This window comes from Ictidomys tridecemlineatus, chromosome 13 (genome assembly GCF_052094955.1).
Source record: "Ictidomys tridecemlineatus isolate mIctTri1 chromosome 13, mIctTri1.hap1, whole genome shotgun sequence".
Taxonomy (NCBI): Eukaryota; Metazoa; Chordata; class Mammalia; order Rodentia; family Sciuridae; genus Ictidomys; species Ictidomys tridecemlineatus.
The window spans coordinates 48,923,703-48,945,761 of record NC_135489.1 but is presented as its reverse complement, the minus strand read 5'-3'; the positions used below and the strand labels follow the sequence as shown (position 1 = coordinate 48,945,761).

The window sequence follows — 22,059 nt, the reverse complement described above, 5'->3', positions numbered from 1 at the left end:
GTCATCTTGCTAATATGAATAAACTCAAGCAAATGGGTCTCCCATTGGCGCCCTGATGTGTCAGTCATTAATTCCCTACATAGCTCATCAGCTAGGCGGCTCTCAGGGAACTAGTGTGAAGAAGTATTGAAACTCTGGCAGAAATAAATGTGAGGATTGGTCATTCCTGACTGTGTATTGTTATGAAACAGTTATCATGTGTAAAATATTTTCATGAAAGGAGGTCACCATTGAATCTCTTTTTAAAATTTTTTTTAGTTATACATGGACACAGTATCTTTATTTTGTTTATTTACTTTATATGGTGCTGAGGATCAAACCCAGTGCCTCACACATGGGAGGCAAGCGCTCTTCCGCTGAGCCACTCCCCAGCCACCTCAAATCTTTTTTTTTTAATAAAGTTAAAAGGCTTGTTTCATACATTAAAATTGAAGTTTGGATTCCTTGAAGTGGCAGCAGAATCAGAAGTCCCATTATTTATACATGAGTTAATTTAGCTGCTTTTGTTTCATGAGGTCATCCTCGTCCAAATAATTTATGATGAAAATTGATCCTGAGTGTACTGTCTTCTGCTTCTCACCGTCTTGTGAGGGAGTTCACACACTTAGCACGTTCTATAGATAGATTTCCTTTTCTGTCTTCTCCAAGCATGGGAAGGCTGGTGGTAGTCGGGGTGGAAGGGTCTTGCTCAAGTGCTGCACACCCAGCCCCTGGCTTCCAGGCAGGGTGGCAGCACACACTACAGAGATCCAGGGCTGGGAAAGTGAGGCCTGGATCTGAATTCACCCTTGACTTACCTTACTGTTCTTGAGTAAGTTACTTCTCTGCATTTCAGTTCTCTATTTATAATAGGTTAATATCAACTGCCTTGTAGGGTTTTTATAAGGATTAAATGAAACAAAATCCATGAAGTGCCCAGGGAAGCAAGTATTTCATTAAGTAGTTATTTATTAATGTGCCAGACACATGGTCAGTAGTAGTCAATAAATAACTCTTGAGCAAACTCAATATTGACTGTGCATATGATTCAGAATGATAAAATGGTTCCAACAATCTAACCAACACTGCAAAACACACCTATTTGTGGGGGTGTGGGGGCATCTCAATGTAAACTGGGCCTGAGCTTCAGGGTCTAGCAAGTACTTCTTGTGACCCAGCCCAGGGCACTTTCAGACATTCCAGAGTCTTCATGAACAATTTGCATCTCCTCAAAAAAGACAGTATCTAGAGCCAGAGTTCTAATTTCAGTGGCTACTCTTTGGTTCTTTTTGTTTGGGCTGCATGTGCTTGTCCTCAAAAAAGGAAATGTCAGGTGAATCTTCCTCAGCAGTTGGTGGTACTGAGTGACAATGTCTCCTTGTTGGGAGTCACCCCTGCAGCAGAGTGAAGGCCCTTTCCTTACAGATGATGGATGCCAACCAGCGCTGGGATGTGCCTGAGGCAGTGGAGTGGATGTCGAAGCTGGCTGAGTTCAAGCCATTGTGGATTGAAGAGCCAACATCCCCTGATGACATCCTGGGGCATGCAGCCATTTCCAAGGTGGGTAAACTGATGCTTCTGCTGCATTGGCCATTTATTTTTTTATTTAGTTTTCCAGAAGGGTCATGGAAAATGCCAAAATTTCTTTGCATTTTCCCTTTTACATTTCCTCATGGAATATTTGAAATAATTGTAACATGTGACAAGTATGGGAGCTGCAGACTACTTCCATTTGTTTGAGAAAGAAAGTTGCTGGAAGTTGAAAGGCTACCAGCCATCTGAAGATTAATAGATATGGTTCTCATACTTTATAAATATAGAAATATGACTGATACTTAGATATAGATGGTCACTGATTTAAAATGGCTCAACATATGATTTCCCCACTTTATGATGGTGCAAAAGTGATAGGCATTTAGCAGAAACTAGACTTCAAGTTTCGAATTTGCATCCTTTCCCAGGCTAGCAATATGCAGTACAATACTCTTGCGATGCTGAGCAGGAGCAAGCAGAATCAAGTAGCAGCTCCCACTCATCCACACGATCACTAGGGGAAATAACCAGTGCTCTGCAGTGTGCCGAGCTGCCAAGCTAGTATGTTCCATGGGTGGTGTGTTTGATGAGTTTTCTACTTATCCTATCCACTTACAATGGGTTTATCATTATCCTTATTGTAAGTGAGGAGCATCCTCATTTATTCACCCAGAATGAAACAAAAAGTATAGACTTCTCTGGATGTCTCAGAAGGAAAGGTGTGCTTTGTTAATGTCAATGTCAAGCCTCCCTGAGAAGGTTTCCTGTGTTTTCCAAGAGCCCCTGAGAGAAATCCACTCTAATTGGGAGCCAGCCCCACTCCCTTTCAGGTTCTGAAAGAACCTCATATATTAAAAGAAAAGAAAGAAACAACAACTCATACATCAGGATATCCGAGAAGTTTTGTCTGTTTTGGAGGGCTTGCTCAGATTTATAGCATTGACCTACAAAGTGAGAATGCCAGTTGGTTAATTCATAAAGAGAACTAGAACTTCTAGGTTTTTCATCCTCAAACCAGCACAAACTCTGTCAGAAGCTGTATTAAGCCGGAGCTGCAGGATGAGTATGGAATACTGGCTAGGACTGGCTGTGGAATTTGTAGATGTTCTGGCTTCAGACCACAATGGCCCAGCATGGCTATCACCAAGCTGATATACTTGCTTCTGGCAGCAGAGACATTGAGACTCAAGCCTTGTCTCTCCCCCTGGGAACATTTGCCTCTGACTTGTGTTTTCATCGGATAACCCTTTTCCCCTGCACCCTGTGCTATTGAGTTATTACATTCATTTGGTTTCCAGCCAAGTCTTGCCCGCTTAGGAATCATTTTCTCCCTGAGGTGACTTTACATAACTCTGCTCTTCCCTATTAGGATTTGATCATTAAAAGTTAATTCTGAGCCGGGTGCAGTGGCGCACACATGTAATCTCAGTGGTTCGGGAGGCTGAGGCAGGAGGATCACAAATTCAAAGCCAGCCTCAGCAAAAGCGAGGTGCTAAGCAACTTAGTGAGACCCTCTCTCTAAATAAAATACAAAAATAGGGCTGGGGGTGTGGCTCAGTAGTCGAGTGCCCCCCTGTGTTCAATCCCCAGTAACCTCTGCCCCCTGCAAAAAAGTTAACTGATGGAGTAGTTTTAGTTCCAGGTTCTGGGAGGAACACCTCAATGCATCCTTCCTAAACTCACAGGTCTTACAAGGGTATGAAGTCAGAGGCTCAGAGACCTGTTCTTCCAGTTTTCTCACTAAATCAGCATATGTTCTACTTTAGGTGGGACACTCATTAGAAACCTGTTTCAGGAATTCTCTCCTTTCCCTACTTACAGCCTCATGAAAGAGAAAAACCTGAGACATGAAGTAAAATTGGATGGGATCCTGGGCCGAGTGCAGTAGAAAGAAGGGGAGAAGGATGATGAGTGTGGTCTTATGTGAAAGAGGGAAAAAGAAAATCAACTCACCAGCTGGGGTGGATAGCAGAAGTGATAATGTAGGGAACACCACACTACAGGGGAGGGAATGAGAGCAAGAGTCATGGAGCAGCCGGGGCCTCTTTATTTAAAGAAAACCCGAACTTTCCAAGGAATAGTTCTGAAATGGGCAGCTCTGGATGAGAGGTCATGGGACAGCAAGACTTTTCACCTGAGTCCCACTTGCCTTTGCTTCTTAGAGTTCTTTAAGGGTTGCTGCACCCTAATGTATGCTGTACACCCCAGCACCCACCTGACCTCTGCCCACCTGGAGGGTCTCCTTAGAAGCTCTTCTGGAATTTGATCCTCCCAGGTTTTGCCTTCACAGGTGTGGGGATGTCATTTCCTCAGTAGGCATCAGAGGAAGGGGGCAAATGAGCCAGCTACAAGGGAGGGGTGGGTGGTATGGAGATACCTAAGGGAATGCAGGATGCATGCTGGGGAGGTGCTGGGAAGGCAGTAGCTGGGGCCAGACAATGGGGTCCATTGCTCAGAGAATGCAGCCAGAGGGAGCCACTGGAGGATCTCAGTGATGGCACAGTGATGGCTGGAGGAAAGGGCAAGTGGACTGGTATGGCAACAGAAGTGAATTGGGGGTGGGTTTGTGGAAGGCGAAGGATGGGCAGAAGGAAATAGGATGGGAACTGGGAGGCTCTTGCTTCATCCAGGGAAGATGAAGGGTAGGGCAGGTTGAAGAGAGCAGACTCAGGAATTAGTGACAAGGAGGTACAAAAACTTAGTACATAGTCAGTGCCACACATAGACGGCCTTATTAGAGTGGTAGAATGAGTAACTCAAATGGTTTTCTCTCCTTACCTTTCCTTTTCTCCCTCTCTTCTAAGATAAAAGAACCAAGCAATCTTAAATTAGAAACTTCAGGAAGCATAAAATATTGTGTGAAAAGGCGCTTGAGAACCCATCTGTTGAAACTGAGACTTGCTGCAATTAGGAAGCCAAGGCTTCAGGTGACTTGTGCATAACTTGGCCAAGTTCACACATCCTGCTTAAGGCAGGACAAGTGCTAGAGTAAGGGACACTGCCTTCTAAAATAAGGGTTATTTCTTCTGAGAAGTTGGCTTAATCTAGTGATTCACACATAAAGTAAAGTTGGGTGAGATCTCAGGCCAAATGCAGTAGAAAGAGCCTCCTCTGGCTCTGGAATTGGCCTAAAGTTCAAACCAGCTGTATCCTAGTTTTGTGATGGGGGCACAGTTCTTACCTTGCACCTCTTTTTCTTCACCTGTAAAATGGGGCTACAGATGGCTCCTCTCCCGCTGGGTTGTGACTAGGAGTGATTGACGTCAGTATTTTACATGGTGCCTGACAGGCAGTAAGAGCTCAGAAAGTGTGGGCTCTGGGTCTCAGTGATCAAGAGATGGAACCGGACAGGAGCCAAAGATGTCTGAGGTGGGCAACTGTAGAATCTTAGTTCAGTGAAGGCTGCAGAGGAGCAGCTTAGGGCCCGGTGGCTGGTGAGTGAGGTAGCTTTCCAGGGCCAGGCAAGAGGATAGAGTAGCAGCATCATGTCTTGGAAGATTCCAGCAACTCACCAAGTGAAGAGTTTGCAGGTGAGCAATGGTCTCAGCCTTATCTGTGAAGTAGGATTTCAGTCATCCACATACCTGGAAGGGAGAGGATTTTGGAATTGACAGCGGCACATGAGGGTTCTAGAATAACCACTGAGAAAAAAGAAGAAAGGGAGAGGTAACCTGCAGGAAGCAGAGGTTGGACCCTGTGTGTCCATGAAGAGCCACTGCTGAGTGACCAGGTCTTCTCCCAGTTCCACACCACAGCACAGGCCTTGGAGCAGGAGGGCCAGGAAGGGAACCGATAGCAACTGTGAGCAGCGCTTGCCTTTGCTCTCTGGACATGCGTTGGTCCCTCCACATACACATTCCCCTGGATATCTTCCTGCCAGTCTTTAAACTTCCCATGGTCCAACCCCAAGGATGTCTCCTCCTTCAGCTATAAATATTTTAAACACAAGGAGTTGTTTCAAATCTTATGAAAATGACACAAGACTGGCTTCTCTTGTAGGCACTGATTCCATTAGGAATTGGCGTCGCCACTGGAGAGCAGGTGAGTGACATGTCCTTGACCATAGACTGAGGACCCCATTGTACATTAGGCTCCCATACCTGTTGCATTGTGAGCTGGGAATTTTTGTTATCTTAGAAATCAGCAGTTCCTTAGTGTCTGCAGTCAGATGTAGTCAAAAGGTTGCAGCTTTTTCTATAATTCATGGGACTCAGGTCATTGATTTTTTTTTCACATCAGAATGGACAAGGCAGCAATTTAAAGTTATGATCACAAGGGCATACAATGGTTTCAAGAAAGCCAGCTTCCAAATTGAAGAAACATGATGGTATTTGCTTTCTGTGCTTATAAACTAAGCTCAAGTGCCTGCCAACACCTGCTGCAGCCAGCCCACGAGCCAAGCAGTGTGAGGAACAGATTCTCAGTTTTCCCAGCAAAGGAGCAATACTGCTCTGCCATGGTTCCATTTTGTCATTGTGCCACCTGCTCATCGCTATTACTGTACTTCATCCTGATGCTCCACTTCACTCCCACTTGCTAATCGACACAGCAGTTATTCCTTAATAAATGGCGGGCTGATGCGATCTGTACCTGACTCACACTGTCACATTCGCAGATTTGTAAAGTGAGCCCAAAGTCCCTGCCTGCACTGTCAGGGCCACCACATGCCAAGTGAGAATAATACAGCCCAAGCTTGCTGAAGACCTCTGATGAGTCACAGCTGGCATGGAATCACCACGTTGCCAGGCCTAGGGATCCTGAGGGCTAAGGCTGACTCTTTGTGTTATTTTTAATTCTATTTCCAGTGCCACAATAGAGTGATATTTAAGCAACTCCTACAAGCGAATGCCCTGCAGTTTCTCCAGATTGATAGCTGCAGACTGGGAAGTGTCAATGAAAACCTCTCAGTATTACTGATGGCCAAGAAGTTTGGAAGTAAGGGCCTTGCAGAGGCTGCAGGCCAGACCTGTTTCTCCTGCCATCAGACCCCATGGTTCCCTTGGGGGTCTTTGCAATTCACAAAACCTGTAGTTTGCCTTGTTGGTTTCTTTCTAACTCTTCATTTAGCCCTAATCAAGGAATCTTTGATGATTTTCATCCTGGAATTTCATTCAGTATTAATGAATGGTTTAATCACCTTTGGGTATTAATAAAAACCACAGGGTTCTCTTTCATTCCTTCCTTTCTCTGTGCTACCTTTGGCATTAAATAAAAATTTCTTCTAGTTCCTGTTTGTCCCCATGCGGGTGGAGTTGGCCTCTGTGAACTGGTGCAGCACCTGATTATATTTGACTACATATCAGTCTCTGCAAGCCTTAAAAACAGGTCAGTAATGTGCCATTAACTCACTTTGCCCCTGAGTAGTGCCCCTTGGTTCAAGCCACATCTTCTATGATTCTGCTCTCAAGACCAGAAATACTCAGAACCTGGTGCAGTGTTACAAGGGCCTAAAAGGGCTTTAAGAAAGCCAGCTTCCAAAGTGAACAAACATAGTAGCATTTACTTTTTGTGTTCATAAACTGAACACAAACTATAACACAAAGGCTTTTAGTCTTGCTTGACTTTCCACATGGGGCAATAACAATGGAGACCCACCGGAGCAGAGTCATTGTTCCTTCTTGAAAGGTAAGCTCTTGGTAGCTGACTCACTTTGGTAAGTGTGTTGGGGGTGGAGTTTGAATCCAGAACTCCTCTCTCAAAACCAGCTCCTTTTTCTGAAGCCAGCTCTCAGCACATATGCACTCTCCACTTCCATCCAGTCTCTTCTTCTGACCCTGGAGTCCTGTACCACCTGGCTTCAGCTTTGTGTAGTTAGTTCATCTTCTCGGCATGCCCAGGGGAACTTTATCATCTTGCCATGCTGAGTGTCAAACCCCAAGCTTTGCACATGCCAGACAAGTGCTCCACTGTAACCTCAGCCCCCAGGTGAAACTGGGATGGGATCCTTCCAGTCACTGCATCCATAAAGCTTTGCTTACTGTGCTTTTTGGTCTCCTAGAGTTAAAGGTGTCTTAAGAAAGCTCAATTAACATGTTGCACAGAGAGGGCATGAAAACAGGCATTGGAAAGGTAAACACCAAAATGGAACCAGCACAGTAGTGCACGCCTGTAATCCCTGCAGCTCAGGAGGCTGAGGCAGGAGGTTCAGAGTTTCAAAGCCACCCTCAGCAATGGCGAGGCACTAAGCAACTCAGTGAGACCCCGACTCATTTAAATAAAATACAAAATAGGGCTGGGGATGTGGCTCAGTGGCACCCAATCCTCAGTAACCCTCCCAGCCAAATAAAGGGATCTATCTGGGCACATAGCAGGGGTCCTTTATAATTGTAATGGTTTCTTTCTTCAATATTTAGAGTAAGTTCCAAAGGTTTTGTCACTTATATAGTTAGGCCGAATACCCAGGTGAAAACTGTTTTTTTCTTAAGAAAAAGGAACTAGGTCAAAAAAATCAGTTACTATTCATTAGCTTTTAAGTATATTTCCATTGGCAGATATAACTGTGCTGTTTGTTTTAGTGGTCACATTTTGTTGACTGAGGGAGCACAAAATGCTGAGCAAAGAAAGTGGGAATATATATACTTATATACTCATCCCCGCCCACCTGCCCAGAACCCTTCCCTAAACACTGGAGCATGTCCTCTCTACTCCAACATGGCATCACACAGAGGGCCTGTCTGTCATATAGGAATGCTCCACACATCAACCTTTATCAAGACAGTACCAAGCTTAAAAAGGGATACTAGATATCATTCTTACCTGAATTTTCAGTGGCTCAATGTGATTCAGGTAAACTCTTGGTAGCTGACTTGGGACACCTCAGTATCCCTCAGTGCATTTCCCAAAGTAATAAGTAATAAAGTAATGAGTCACAGGTACTTCCTATTAATATGCCTAAACAATTTTATACTAAACCCATCTGTTCATCTGGAAGATGGAGGTTGACACCAGGTCATCCCCACTCCAATGAAAAGGCCGATTCTAGCATGCAGAAAAACCACCTTCCTAGGTTATGTTGCTTTTGCTGCTCTCATTTCAGTTCCTGCCCTTGGGAACAAGGGTGGTCCAGACCAACCTTGAGAAGTCCCATGGGTCTTGAGGGATAAGAATGAGTGCCACCAGTGCCTCAGTGCAGGAAGTTCCTGGTGCAATACTGGCAGTGCTGGAGGGAATGCCTGTATACCACCATACCGACAGTGCGCGCCAACCCCACATGCTTTGTCCTTCTTTGCAGGGAACAACTATTCCCTGCTTATCCTTCAAGGCCCAACTGTGCTGTCTCATGTGGCTGTCTTCCTCTACAACCTGTTCTTAACACATGACACAGCAGTCAGTGGCTTAGTGCCTTTGTCCACCAAAACCATGAGACTCATTTGCCAATTTCTTTATGCAGTCCCAGCACCAGGCTGTGCACTGCCTACCTGCCACAGCTATTAATGATCAGGAGACTAAAGCAGCTTAGGTTACCTGTCCCCCTCCACCCCAAACATAAACACATCCCACCCTCCCACCACAAAACTAGAAAGTGGCTGACAGACTGACCCAAACCTATACTCTTCTAAACTAGTCACATAGCTGGAAAGAGACTCACTTGGTGATTTAATCTATTCATCTAACTTTGGGATATAGGCACCCAGGTGATTCCAGATACTTCATGGAATCTAAACTGATGCTTTTAGGGCATCACAGAACTTTTAGTTACCAGGGGCTTTGTGATTCACCTCAGCCCCCACATTGCTGTTTTACAGATAAAAAGCATCTGGGGCACAGAAGGGCTTTGCATAGAAGCCTTTGAAATCAGCTAAGCCATGATGGAATCCATTTCTTAAGGGCAGTCCCCGCTCTGCCTTAAGAAAAACATTATCTGATTCCTGGCATTATTGTCCCAATTTGATTCCCTCTTCTAGGATGTGTGAATATGTGGACCATCTGCATGAACATTTCAAGTATCCTGTGGTAATCAAGCAGGCTTCCTACATGCCTCCCAAGGTAAGCTGGGACTTGGGACACCTTAGATGCTGCTAGCCACTAATGTGCCCACGAACATAGGGCACAAAGCTCTAACTCCCCAGAGTTTATTTTCATATCTAGAAACAAATGGCTCTTTAAGAGGTCAGAATCAAATTCCTAAGACCAGAAGGTCAGCATGGAGGTTAAATAGCTTGACAAGGATTCTTTAAAAAACCAAAAATTGGTCCCATCTACAAGTTAGTGACCTAAAAGTTTCTGACTACAACGGTATTACCTGGGCCATTTGTCCTGGTCAGGTTGATTGTGGCTTATTTTCACCAATAGGGGTTGTGCTATCAAAGGAAATTTGATTAGTTTCTGTAACTAATCCTACTGAGTACCCAATAAAGTATGCCCCCCAACCCCCAGTCTGAAAACTTTTTAAAATATTGAATTGCTTCTGACTTACTGGCATTATTAGAAACAGTAGGAATAAGTAACATACATATTTTTGTTCCTGGTGGTTATCCACACAAGTGACTATGTCGTCTTTGCTAGGACGCTGGCTACTCAACAGAAATGAAGGAGGACTCTGTAAGGAAACACCAATATCCAGATGGCGATGTCTGGAAGAAGCTCCTCGCTGCTCAAGAAAACTAAGTGTTCATTTAGCCCTAACACCATTTTTTCTTAAGTGAAAAGACTTAAAATTTCCTGGGTAGTTTTATAACAATAGAGAAGAAAAAAAATCTTATCCTACTAATTAAGACAAGTTCCACTCAAGAATTAGCCCAGTCATCATTTCAATTTGATTATTTTAACAAGCCAATATATATTCTATTTAATCCTTAAGTAGATTTAGATTTACCTAACCCAAAGCCCAGGAAGATATTCTTACCAAAATTTCCATCAAGCACCAGTTTGCAGACATTAAATCATACTTTGAAAATAAGCAACACATTGCATAATTTGTTGGAACAATCCCTTATTTGTTCTAATACTTGTCATAAACTAGCAGAATAAAAATAGTTCTCCAGGACTCCAGGGGATCTGTTAGTGCACCAAAGGAAAAACTATTAGCCCTGACGTGATCTAGCCTTTTCCTGATCAGTAAACATATTAGAGAATCCATACCACACTAACATAAATGGGGGCAAAATGGTATTTCATAAATTATTTTTGTAATCCTTAAAAAAAAAAAAACCTCTGTCCTAAGTGGTGTTTATCTTTTTATTTATTTATTTTGGACAGCATGCCTTTATTTGTTATGTGATGTTAAACACTCTGCCACTGAGTTACAGCCCCAGCCCCCTAAGTGGTAATTATCTTTTAATGTAAAATGCGTCCAGGATGAGATAAATCATGAAAAAAAAGGGCAAAATATAGTTTAGTCAGAATTTCTAATATATAATCTCACCCTCTAAGCAGCTTCTAAACCAGAATCCAGCACACACTTGCTTGGCTTAGGTGGGTTTGTTTGGGTGAATCTCTTTTAGGTGGGTACTGAGCAGATAAATGGCAATACAGAATGAAAAAAAAAAAATGGACAAATGCAAACAGTTCTTTATTATAGAAACATATAAAACAAATAAGCATTCATAATGCACATATATTATGATGGATGGGTTACTTCAAAATTGAAGGGAATAAATAGCTTGTACAAACAATGAAATTCACAAGTCTTAATGAAGCCAAAAGACTGAAATGCTATGTATTTTTGCTAAAAGTATATAAACTCCCACTTTCTTTGCTCAGCATTTTGTGCTCCCTCAGTCAACAAAATGTGACTGCTAAAACAAATAGCACAGTTATATCTGCCAATGGAAACATACTTGAAAGCTAATGAATAGTAACTGATTTTTTTGACCTAGTTTCTTTTTCTTTAGAAAAAAACAATTTTCACCTGGGCATTCAGCCTAACCCTACAAGTGACAAAACCTTTCCAACTCCTTTGAAAGCACTCTAAACAGCCATTTCCATCTTAATAGTTGGATGTGGATTGTATCCCTCAATCTGAAAGTCTTCAACTTTGAAGTCATCGATTTTCTCAACCTTTCGAAGGATTTTGAGCTTTGGGAAAGGTCTTGGTTCTCGCTGAAGCTAAAAACAAAATCAGATCATTATTTTGCCATATTTGTGCAACCTGCTTTTAATTCTGCTTCCCATGGAACAAGAACGCAGTATTTGGGCTGGGATTGTGGCTCAGCGGTAGAGCGCTTGTCTAGCACGTGGGAGGCCCTGGGTTCGATCCTCAGCACCACATAAAATAAATAAATAAAATAAAGATATTGTGTCCAACTACAATTAAAAAAAAATAAATAAATACTTAAAAAAAAAGAACACAGTATTTAAACAACAAAGTATTATTTTACAAGTGTCTAGTACTGTGGGTGCCCTAACCCTGGTTATACATATACCCAATTGTTTCTGTTGCACAGATCAAGTGTAAAGGGTATCTTGTAACAATACAAAGCCCCAGGTGCCTGGTAGCCCATCAGGTGTGAGTTATGGTAATTCATGGTAATTATTAACACCATGACACAGTCTTTTATTTTACTTTTCCATCTATACCTCATAGTAACATGCAGTATACGTCCCTAACCCAAATGTCCCTGGCAGAAAGGGGAACAAAAGATGGCATCTCTTGACAAGTTGCAGAAAAAGGCAAGCCCGGACTCCAGTATGAGTACTTGTGGCAGAGAGGATGTAGAGGTCATGATCTTTTGTATCTGTGTCCAACACAAGTGCAGACAGCAGAGAGAAGCAGCTGAATAAACCTGTGGTCACCCTCTATTTAGGCCAAGATCCGAAAAAGGAGTAATTTACAATCTAATCTAGAATAGGATAAGAGTAAAAGTTTTTGGTTCCAAAATTATTTTTTTCTTGGGGCTCATGAAGGCACAGTCATACTTTTATTCCATTTCAAGTCATCTGTTGGTCAGTAATAGGGATTTGAACAGACCAGGTTTTTGAGAGTTCAGACCTAAGCATTATATTTAGCATAAAATAAAGAGAAAACATGCACTTCAATTCCCCTTCAAGTAAAAATTAATTGGGGAGGCTGGGATTGTGGCTCAGTGTACAACACTTGCCTAGCAGGTGTGAAGCACTGGGTTCGAGTCTCAGCACTGCATATAAATAAATAAAATAAAGGTCCATTGACAACTAAAAATTCCCTGCCCAGAGTGTGGCTCTTCCTTTCTGGTACAGGTGCCTCACAGCACCTATCACATCAAGTATCACATCATCCCTGCCCACCTAAACAATGGAGCATGTCCTCTTTACTTCAGCATGAATCACACAGAGGGCCTGTCATATAGGAATGCTCCACAAATCAACCTTTGAGTACCAAACTTTGAAAAGTATACTAGATATCATTCTTACCTGAATTTTCAGTGGCTCAATGTGATTCAGGTAAATATGTGCATCTCCCAAAGTATGTACAAAGTCACCTGGCTAAATAAATCCCACAGAACAATCAATGTTTTCGTTTCAATTCCTTTAAACACATCACTTAAAAACACATTATAGAATATGCAGCTATCCCAAGGCTTTTGAGAAAAATAAAGAATTTAACCAGTACAGCTTTTGAGAAAAGTTAATTTAGGAAAGTTACATTATAGACAACCTGCGTGAACTTAAGTTTACATAGACAACAAAGGCAGGAAAGCCCAATGAAGGCTCACGAGGCAAGCCCATTTATATCTGTCTTACGTATATCAGATTTTAATACTAATCAGAGACTGAATTCTCCTGCTAGTTTTTCCAAATTAAAGAATCAAAGAGCTCAGTACAATAGGCTGGCTATAAGAGCGCTTTCCTAGGGCAGCTCACCTGCAGGCCCGTGATGTGTGCAATCATGTAGGTAAGCAGGGAATAGCTGGCGATGTTGAAGGGCACGCCCAGGCCCATGTCACCTGACCTCTGGTACAGCTGGCAGGACAGTTCCCCATTCACCACGTAGAACTGGCAGAGGGCATGGCATGGAGGCAGTGCCATCAGAGGAAGATCTGAGGAACCAGCACAGAGGAGAACAAGGAGGGGTGGATGGTTTTAAAGAGCACAGCTAAAAGCACAGGTAAACCATTGGAGATCATGAAAAAAGCCATCAGGCCCCAGGGAAGTCTGCAACCCAGACCTTTTCATCATACAAAAATCAGACCATTGTCCTACCCCCTGCAGCAGTGGCCTGAAGCTGAAGATTTGTGCAGATTTGTCTATGCTGAAGCAATGTTCTCCTATTCGAGCTGAAATTAAGGATGTATGCTATTTTTGTGGCACCAGACTGCAAATACAGGAGGAATGAGTTACTTCATTTGCAGGGACCACAGGATATTGGTGCCTTCAGCAGACCCTACTGTCTTCATTATAGATCCAAAATCCCATTCTTTATTTTTAACAATTGTGTTGTAAAATTATTAGTAAGAGTGGAGTAGTGGTGACCGGAAATGTCATCTGCTCCAAATAAAACGTTAAGATTTTATGTGTATTTTCATAGGCAATTTAAAACTCTTTTTTGAAAAAAGTACAAGTATAAATGCACAAATTAAGATGCTCTGCTTTCAACCTGATGATCCGAGAATGAAAATGAATTGTGATTTGCTGAGGTTAACAACAAACCCCATGGCTGGGGCGAGCTCCCAGGGTCCCACCTCCCCGTGGTGCCTCAGCAGTGACACATGGCTTTGTTTTGTGCTGACCATACACTTAACAGAAAAGAGGATGACCAGGATGGTTTCACCTTTTGGGTTCCAGGCACACATGATGATCCTTCTGTCATCAGGGTTGGTTTTGATGGTGTCAATCACTTTTTGCAGTTGGTCTACTCCTTGACCAGAATAATCTATAGAATTGTTAAAGACACATACACAAATTAATCAGAGCCTCTCATGGGATGGCCCTGCCATCATCTATTACACCCTTCATTCAATGTCCCTTCTTGACCCATGGTGACAGAACTCTGTGCAAATTTCTCATCTCTCTCTGGGTTGAGTTTGAGGTCTTAAGCTTCTAGTCCTCTGGAGTCATAGTAAAGTCTGTTTTCTATACATGAATTCCTTAAAGATTTGTCCTATCACAGTGTCACCTCCTCCTCCTCCTCCCTTCCTCCACTGCTAAGTGCTATGGTTTGGACATGGTTTGAGTGTGTCACTCAAAGGTTCATGTGTTAGGCTGGGGATGTGGCTCAAGCGGTGGCGAGCTCGCCTGGCATTCGCAGAGCGCTGGGTTCGATCCTCAGTACCACATAAAAAATAAAGATGTGTCCACCGAAAACTAAAATGTCACAGGGCACAGTCCCCACGACTAAATCTTGGTGGCTTATTCTATAAGAGGCAGAGAAACCAAAAGGGACACGTATGTGCTCTTCTCATCTCTTGCCATGCAATTCCCAGCTACCTCAGAACTCGAACTGTAAGAAGGCCATCACCAGATGTGCGTCCTTGAGCCTCCAGAACCAGGAGCTAAATAAACCTTTATAATATTATCCATTTTCGGGTGTGTTGTTGATAGTTAAAACAAAACCCCCACAGACTTATACACTTATCTCAGTAATCTTAGATTTTTCCAATGTTTCCCATGGACTCAGCTTCTAACCCACCAACCCTTCTTGTCACACTTCAACTGACACAACCTACTTTATCCTTGTCCCACAGAACATATTGAGTCTGAAGTAGAATATAGCATTGCATACTACTCATTCCAACTAAAAAGGGACTGTGGATTCCTCTCCACGACCTGGACACTAACTTACCCACATTTCTACCCCAAACTGTACTCGAGATTGAGCAGCTAAACAAGTATTTCCTATAAATATAGGAAAACTCTATAATGATTACATCATCTTTCTTTTCTCCCAATCCTGTTTTCTGGAGTTTGATTCCCTGCTTTCCTTCTGAGATGGAACTGGAAGCTGAGAAGTGATTTGTTAATGGAAACAAATGAAGCTTCAGACTGTCCTCTGGTTAAAATTCCAACTGATGAGAAATGTTCCAGACCAATAGTTCTCACATCTTGTGGGATAAAGGCCTCTAACTGATCAACTCTGGATTGTACCAATGTTAATTTAAGTAAGAGTATTAACAGGAGCTATCACTATGGGCGGGGACAGGGTGCAGGGTACAGAGGAATTCTCTCTACCTTTTTTTCCCCCAATTTCCTGTGAATCTAATTATTTCAAAATGAAAACTCAGAATCAAAGATGACAAACTCCTCTGCTGACATCTAGCAGCCTGTACTCATCCAACTAAGTCAATACTTTTATGACTTGGCCCCTTAAGCAACGAGAAATAACACCAGGCAGGATGTAAACCCCATAGCCAATGGAGAAGCCTGACATCTTCAGGAAGGAGCCCTAGGTCAGCAACCACTAGGTCAGCCACTGACCATTCACCTGCAGAAAGTCTGGCCTTGCGCATGCTAGACAAGCCCTTGTGGTAACCATTTTTAAGTATGCAATTCATCAGCATTAAGTAATTCCTATTGTTGTACAACCACACAGTATCCACTTCTAGAACATTTTCATCTTTCCAAACTAAAATTGCGTCCCCAAATACTAACTTCCCATTTTCCCCACAACCCAAGCCACCATTCTACCTTCTCCCTCTTCAAATTCACCCATTCCTAGTCCTCCAGCGTTTTTTTTTAATTCTTGAAACCGCCAACATCAAAAAAGGCCTTATGACTGCACATAAATGCAGACTTAAGTCTTTCACTGAGGAATTAACACCAGGCCCAAATCCCTCCAGCCAGGAAATGGTTACTCCTGCATGTGCGCACACACACAAATACACCCTGAGGTGGTGTTTGCTTTGGCAACCCCTATCCTAAGAACAGGTGAGCTAGAAAGAAAGAGCCAAAGGCAGGAGTGGGAGGGGGGTTGGGTTCTGTGACTCAAGCAAATGGTGCCACTAACAGGACAGGAAATCCTGGAGTGAAATGTTTCATCCTTCCTCTATTCCAGCAGAGTGTGGGGGAGGGGGACCCCAACGCTATGCTGGATCACACCAACACCACCTACTGCACGCTAGAGGTTTAGTCTCTAGCTGAAGAAACATAAGCTGCCACTTGGACGCTGGGCATCTCCTCCCACAGATGAACTTTCTTCCTACCCTATTCCCCAACGTGGACAACAATCCTGCAGCTATCTGCCAACAAACGACACAGGATGGCACAGATAAGGAAAATTCCAAGAATTCATAAGAACCCCATAAATGCAAATCACCAAGAGTGTGATCTGACCTTCATGGGGCACTGTCTCTCAAAATGTCAAAGTTCTATATCAGCTCCTGGGACAGAACCCAGGACCTCACACATGCTAGGCAAGCACTCTACCACAGAGCTACACCCCGGCCCCAGACTTTATCCAAAACAATGGAGCAACCTCACGCTAGGAAGAACATTTGGGAAATCTGAGGAATTGCTCTGTCTCCTCACCTGAATCCATATCTTTGTATTCTGCCCCAAAATGTCTCCACTGGAAGCCATAGACTGGGCCCAGGTCCCCTTCTTGTCTGGTGGAGAATCCCAGGCCATCCAAAAAGCCTCGAGATCCATTGGCATCCCAGATTTTCACTCCCTTGGAAGATAGTTCTTTCGCATTTGTGGATCCCTAAAGAGATGAGAGTATAACAGGCACACAAGTGAATTCTGAGCCCCAAAGTCACCCACTGCTCAGCCTCTAGCCCATGCTGACACGCTGGAGGGCGGGCACTTGACCCTGTCCACGTGGAGCCTGAACTATCTGTAAGCAGACTGGACCCAGTCCTAACTTTTGGAGGGTGGTCTGACCTCTTTGGATCCATCTCTCTAATCTTTTCCTATAGGGCTGGGGGTGTTGTTCATTGGTCGAGTGCCCCTGAGTTCAATTCCTGGTACTGTTTAAAAAAAAAAAAAAGACCTGAGATTTCTGAAGATGCATTTTGAGGTAGAGGTTCACCATCATTTGAAAGGCCAACACAGAACACACCCCAAGAACACAGAACTGAGAAAGACTGAACTGAAGCCAAATGTCAACCCTTTCTAGGTCTGCCTGGACGGCCCAAGATCATATAAGCCACATCAAGAGCTTTATAGATGGGATCCCAATGTCCAGCTTGTCCTAGAACCAAGCCCATCTCTTCAGAGGGTTCTGGACCAGGACACTATACGAGGAGGAGCCTGGTGTCACTGCCACCCATCTCATGGCTCTCGAGCTCTTTTCCAAACTACCTACTACCTTTTGCTCTCTTCAGCATTCAAAACATGTTGAGTGACTAGCACATGGCAGTCTATGCTCCAGGCCCTGGGGGAACAACAGCAAAAAAGAGACTAATTCTTTGCTCTTGTGGAGCTTATTTATTTGTCTGTTATCCCCTTACCCACAATGGGGGCAGGGAAGAGAGGAAAGACTGTGGCATTACACATCAGATGTTCCCTCTGGAGAAAAATACAGGAGTCAGGGGAGAATTATAGTCTTTGACTGGGAGGCTGAGACTGACTGAGCAAAGACTTACGGAGGTGAAGGAGTCACACTCCATGGGGGTGGAGGAGAAGGTTCTAGAGAGAGGGAAGCAAGTCCCAGAGGCCTCTGTGGGAATGTCCTAGTGTGCTCAAAGATAAGCAAGAGGGTTAGGATGGATGGTACAGAGATGCAGATTTCCCAGAGCTGGAAGGCGCTCTGATAAGGACTCTGCTTTTTACTGAGTAAAATGAGAACTACTAGGGATAATGTCTAAGGGCTGTGGGCTGAGGAGTTACATGATTGGACTCTTAAAAACCCTCTCTAGGTTGAAAACAGACCATCAACTTTCAACAGAAGCAGCTTCTTTACCTTGATAAACCACAGCAACTCCTCCAAAACACCCTTCCAGAACACACGTTTGGTTGTCAGCAGAGGAAATTCATCTGAAAAACAGTTTGCCGTACAGTTTGAACATGGGAACAGAGAACACATCTTCCAACCTTTCCTGTGGAGGAAAACTGTCCTGGGACGTAAATTCCTAGAGTGACCTTAGGAACATCCAGAAAACTGCAACTCCTGGGATCAGGGAGGAGCTCTAGGCTGCAAGGCAAGTCAGCGACTTGTAGTCAGTGACAAGTCACACTGGCACAGCCCCTCCTGAGCCCTGGCGACTACTGGACACAGCAGTTCCACACAAAGAAATGGAGGATGCCCCTGTGGAAAAGGGAAAGAGCTATCACCCACTACCCAGTCCTTGTGAATCCTGTCACACAGGTGTGAAGGCAACACTCAAAATGTTTCCCAGGACACAAGCAATTCCACCACTGTCAAGAATAAACTTAACTCAGTGCAGGGGAACAGATGTCACACTGGTGAAAACTTCAGAATAGTTTTTCAATATTTGTAAAGCAAATCAACATCAATTATTTTAGTGTACCAAAGCCAGCAACTGTTCACTTTTATTCATGATCCTAGTTGATCCTTAGATCAAACCTCCTTGAGGATTCTTTATGATCTTCATTTTACAGGCACCAATGGGAGGGAGGCAACAAGCAAGAGTAAACGTTTATCCCCAAATGCAGCACTAATCGAGGCCACATTACTGTTTGCATAGTTGATATTCATGAAACAGGGATTATTTTCTTTTCAAGCACCTGCTTTTTTATCAGTATTCCCTACTGAGCATTATTTCCTCAATCTTTTAACATTTGGGACTGAAGACTAGAGAGGCAAAGTCACTTGTCCAAGGTCTAAGCAGAGGAAGTGAATTTAAAAACAAGTCTATGGCTGGGTGTAGTGGGGCTGGCCTTGAAATCCCTGAGACTGGGAAAGCTGAGGGAGGAGGATTGAAAGTTCTTGCAAAAGGAAAGCTGGTTGGTGGGAAACCATCAGCTATGGCAACCTAATAAGATCCTGTCTTAAAATAAAAAAAATGAAAAGGACTTGGAGATATAGCTCAGTGGTTGTGGAGAGTCCCTGGGTTCAATCCTCAATGGGGCCTGGGGTGTGGGGGAAGAGGTTCACATCTGTGGTTCATCAGAGTCTACTGTTCTCAGAGCAACATAAGGTGAATTGCTCTGCTCAGAGGAAACCCCTAAGCCGTCCTGGGCACATCTGCCTTGGCAGTTGGTAGTGTGCAGTGTTTGAATGGATGTAGGGTGCGAGGTTTTTCCTCCTAACTACAATGAAGAGTCTCGCCTCTCAAAACCACTCCGCACGCCTGGATCAAGGATGCTCTTTCTTTATTGTGGAAGTCAATGTTACCGTCTGGCTTAAACACCTTGGAGGAGTCCCCTGCCCCGCACAACGGATGCTCAATTCAGGATCACCTGCTGTCAGACGTTAAGGAGCCGCATCTGCTGCCTAACGTTCTGTGCCCTCCCCCAGCCAGTCCTTAGTCTCCAGAAAGCCTGATGCAAACAACCCGTAAGGGGCACTTCTTCCCTGGAGCCATCCTGGGAGGGTGGAGTAAGACCTTTGAGGGCTCTCCGTTTCTTGGCAGGGTTAAGAGGAAAGCGGGTTGGTGCGAAACGGTCAGGAACAAGTTCCCGCCAGCTCCTCGGTTCTCTTCCGCCTTTGCCGCTCCGCCCCTATCATTTTCCCTCCTCTTTTCAACTTTTGCAAAGCGGAACAACCAACCGCGGAGAAAAGAGGAGGGGCAAAGCCAGGACGTGCCCAGGCAGATCTCTCACTGCGTAGCACGGGGCGAGCACTGCGGCACCATGCCAGCAGGAGGCGAGGTAGGCTTAGCCGCGGAGCCATTAGGATCTGGTTCACCTTTCAGCTCTGCCAGTCCCATCTGTGTGACCCTATGTGCATCATTTCTCTAATCAGAGCCTGTTTCAGGGTCTGCAAAGCCGGGACACCGAGGCGTCCCCTGCCTCCCTGTAGCCTGCGCTCTCGGCGGCTCCGGAGCGCTCCCAGCAGCCGCAGCGCGGAGCCTGCGGGAGCCCTTCCTCCCTCCCAGAGGGGACCCAGCCGCGGTCACCTCTCAGGCTGTAGCGTGCCTGCATGCCAAAAACCGACAGGGTGCCGGTGCCGGTGCGGTCCTCCTTCCTGAAGCCGCAGCGCAGGATGTGCTTGATCTGCCCCAGGTACTGCAGCTCCCCGTGCTGCGGCGGCTGCTCTGCGCCCAGCTCCTGTGCGGCTGGCGGCGACAGCGTGCATTGCAACTCGGAGCCGGCGGCAGGCATGGTGAAGGCTGGAGACGCGGACTGCGGCGGGAAACGTGGGCGCCAAAACAGAGCCCTTTCTGCGCGCACTTTCCCCCCAACGCAGCCCTCGCGCTCCGCCTCTTCCTGCTGGAAAGCGGTGGGTCCGCCCGAGCCAACCGGTCCCCGCCGAGCAGCCCTCGGGCTCCGGCGGGGCCCCGCCCAGGGGAAACGTTGCAGTTTAAGATAAACAGTACGCCAGTCTGCTCGAATTTATCCCATCTCGACGGTTAAAACCCGAGAGAACTCCCAAATCCTGCATCTGGGTGCATTGGCGAGAGCCTCTTGGAAAGTTCTCCAGTCCTCTGCCATTCTATGAAGCCGGGAGATTCTGGGACAATTCCCGCTGGTTATACACTCTTAAAGGAAAAGAAAGAAAAGGAAAAACAACCACAACAAAAATTGTTGATATGTTTCCCACAACTAAGGGGACATGCTAACAAGTGATTCGTGTTTCTATTTTCTCCCAGTCCTCACTGAATGTTAGCAGCTGGAGCAAGTTGAATAATGCAGCTTTAAAAAAAAAAAAAAACTTGATTAATGATGATCAGAGGCTTTTCAAGTTGTTAACATCACGTTTTTCAATTTTAGTGAAAGTTTAATAATGTAAATGCTAGTGAGTAGGAACTGTTTGATAAGTTTAAAATGTCCGAATACATATGTTGTAATACAGTCTTCAGCATCCATTTATTGAATACATAGTGGGTGCTCAATAAAGTGTTTTATTGTCAGGAGAGATAGAATGTGGGCTCTGCTGAAATATATTAAACCTTGGAGGTGACATTACCTGGGCGTTACCACTGAACTACACTCCCAGCCCGAGTCCATAGTTTTATTCTGGTTATCTCATGTTCATAGTTTTTGCAAGTACCATGCTTTGGGTAAGTAGCCCCCAAAGGCTCATGTTTGAAAATAGCTAAATAGTTTGGTTGCCAGCCCATAATGGGAGGTTGTGAAGGCTTTAGGAAGTGGAGGTCTAATGAAAAGAAGTTAGGTCATTTGGGGCAATTCTCTTAAAAGAGGATAGTGTGGCATCAGCTGCATCCATCTCTCTCTCTCTCTCTCTCTCTCTCTCTCTCTCTCTCTCTCTCTCTCTCCCTCCCCCCCCCCCTTCCTGGCTGCTGTGAGATGAATAGCTCCTCCAGTAGGAATCTGAGAAGGTCCAACAGGTATGGGCCCAAAGGCAACTGGATCAACAGCAAGATTCTGGTAGCTTTTTGCAAAAGTATACGATGAATGAATGCTCCCAGGGGTCACAATAACTAATATGCATTTGGTTATAGGATAGCAGATACTTTAAATCTACTTAATATATCATCATACTACATTGGCCTATCCTACATCAACCTAGATTCTTCCCTTCTCCCTACTGCTTCAACCCACCTTCACTCCAGTGTAATATTAATTTTTAAAACCCATCTGTATTTCCTTTGGGAAGGTAGACCACCT

At 44.4% G+C, this 22,059-nt stretch overlaps 2 protein-coding genes across 7 annotated transcripts in view; one reads left to right on the top strand and one right to left on the bottom strand.

The window, feature by feature from the left end:
• Positions 1–11,743, top strand: part of Enosf1 (enolase superfamily member 1) — a 34,981-nt gene extending 23,238 nt beyond the window's left edge. For all 6 annotated transcript variants that reach the window (XM_078030312.1, XM_078030308.1, XM_078030307.1 and 3 more), the window contains 6 exons: positions 1,405–1,539; positions 5,512–5,553; positions 6,318–6,447; positions 6,738–6,837; positions 9,417–9,498; positions 10,018–11,743. In XM_078030312.1, the coding sequence (XP_077886438.1) occupies positions 1,405–1,539; positions 5,512–5,553; positions 6,318–6,447; positions 6,738–6,837; positions 9,417–9,498; positions 10,018–10,119 (591 nt within the window). In that variant the 3' untranslated portion in view covers positions 10,120–11,743. The remainder of the gene's footprint in view (positions 1–1,404; positions 1,540–5,511; positions 5,554–6,317; positions 6,448–6,737; positions 6,838–9,416; positions 9,499–10,017) is intronic.
• Tyms (thymidylate synthetase) lies at positions 11,005–20,738 on the bottom strand. The gene is made up of 7 exons (XM_078030313.1): positions 20,388–20,738; positions 18,269–18,342; positions 16,894–17,068; positions 14,201–14,302; positions 13,294–13,469; positions 12,844–12,915; positions 11,005–11,559 (listed from the first exon to the last, which is right to left on the bottom strand). The coding sequence occupies exons 1-7, from the start codon at positions 20,590–20,592 to the stop codon at positions 11,422–11,424; spliced, it is 942 nt and encodes a 313-aa protein (XP_077886439.1). The 5' UTR covers positions 20,593–20,738; the 3' UTR covers positions 11,005–11,421.
• Between the last annotated feature and the right edge of the window lie 1,321 nt (positions 20,739–22,059).

Coding starts and splice junctions, on each gene's coding strand:
- Tyms (XM_078030313.1), bottom strand. CDS start 20,592: ATGCCTGCCGCCGGCTCCGAGTTGCAATGCACGCTGTCGCCGCCAGCC. Junction 17,069..18,268: donor AGTTGCTGTGGTTTATCAAG/GTAAAGAAGCTG, acceptor TCATCTCTTTAG/GGATCCACAAATGCGAAAGA. Junction 13,470..14,200: donor GTGTGCCTGGAACCCAAAAG/GTGAAACCATCC, acceptor CTGGTTCCTCAG/ATCTTCCTCTGATGGCACTG.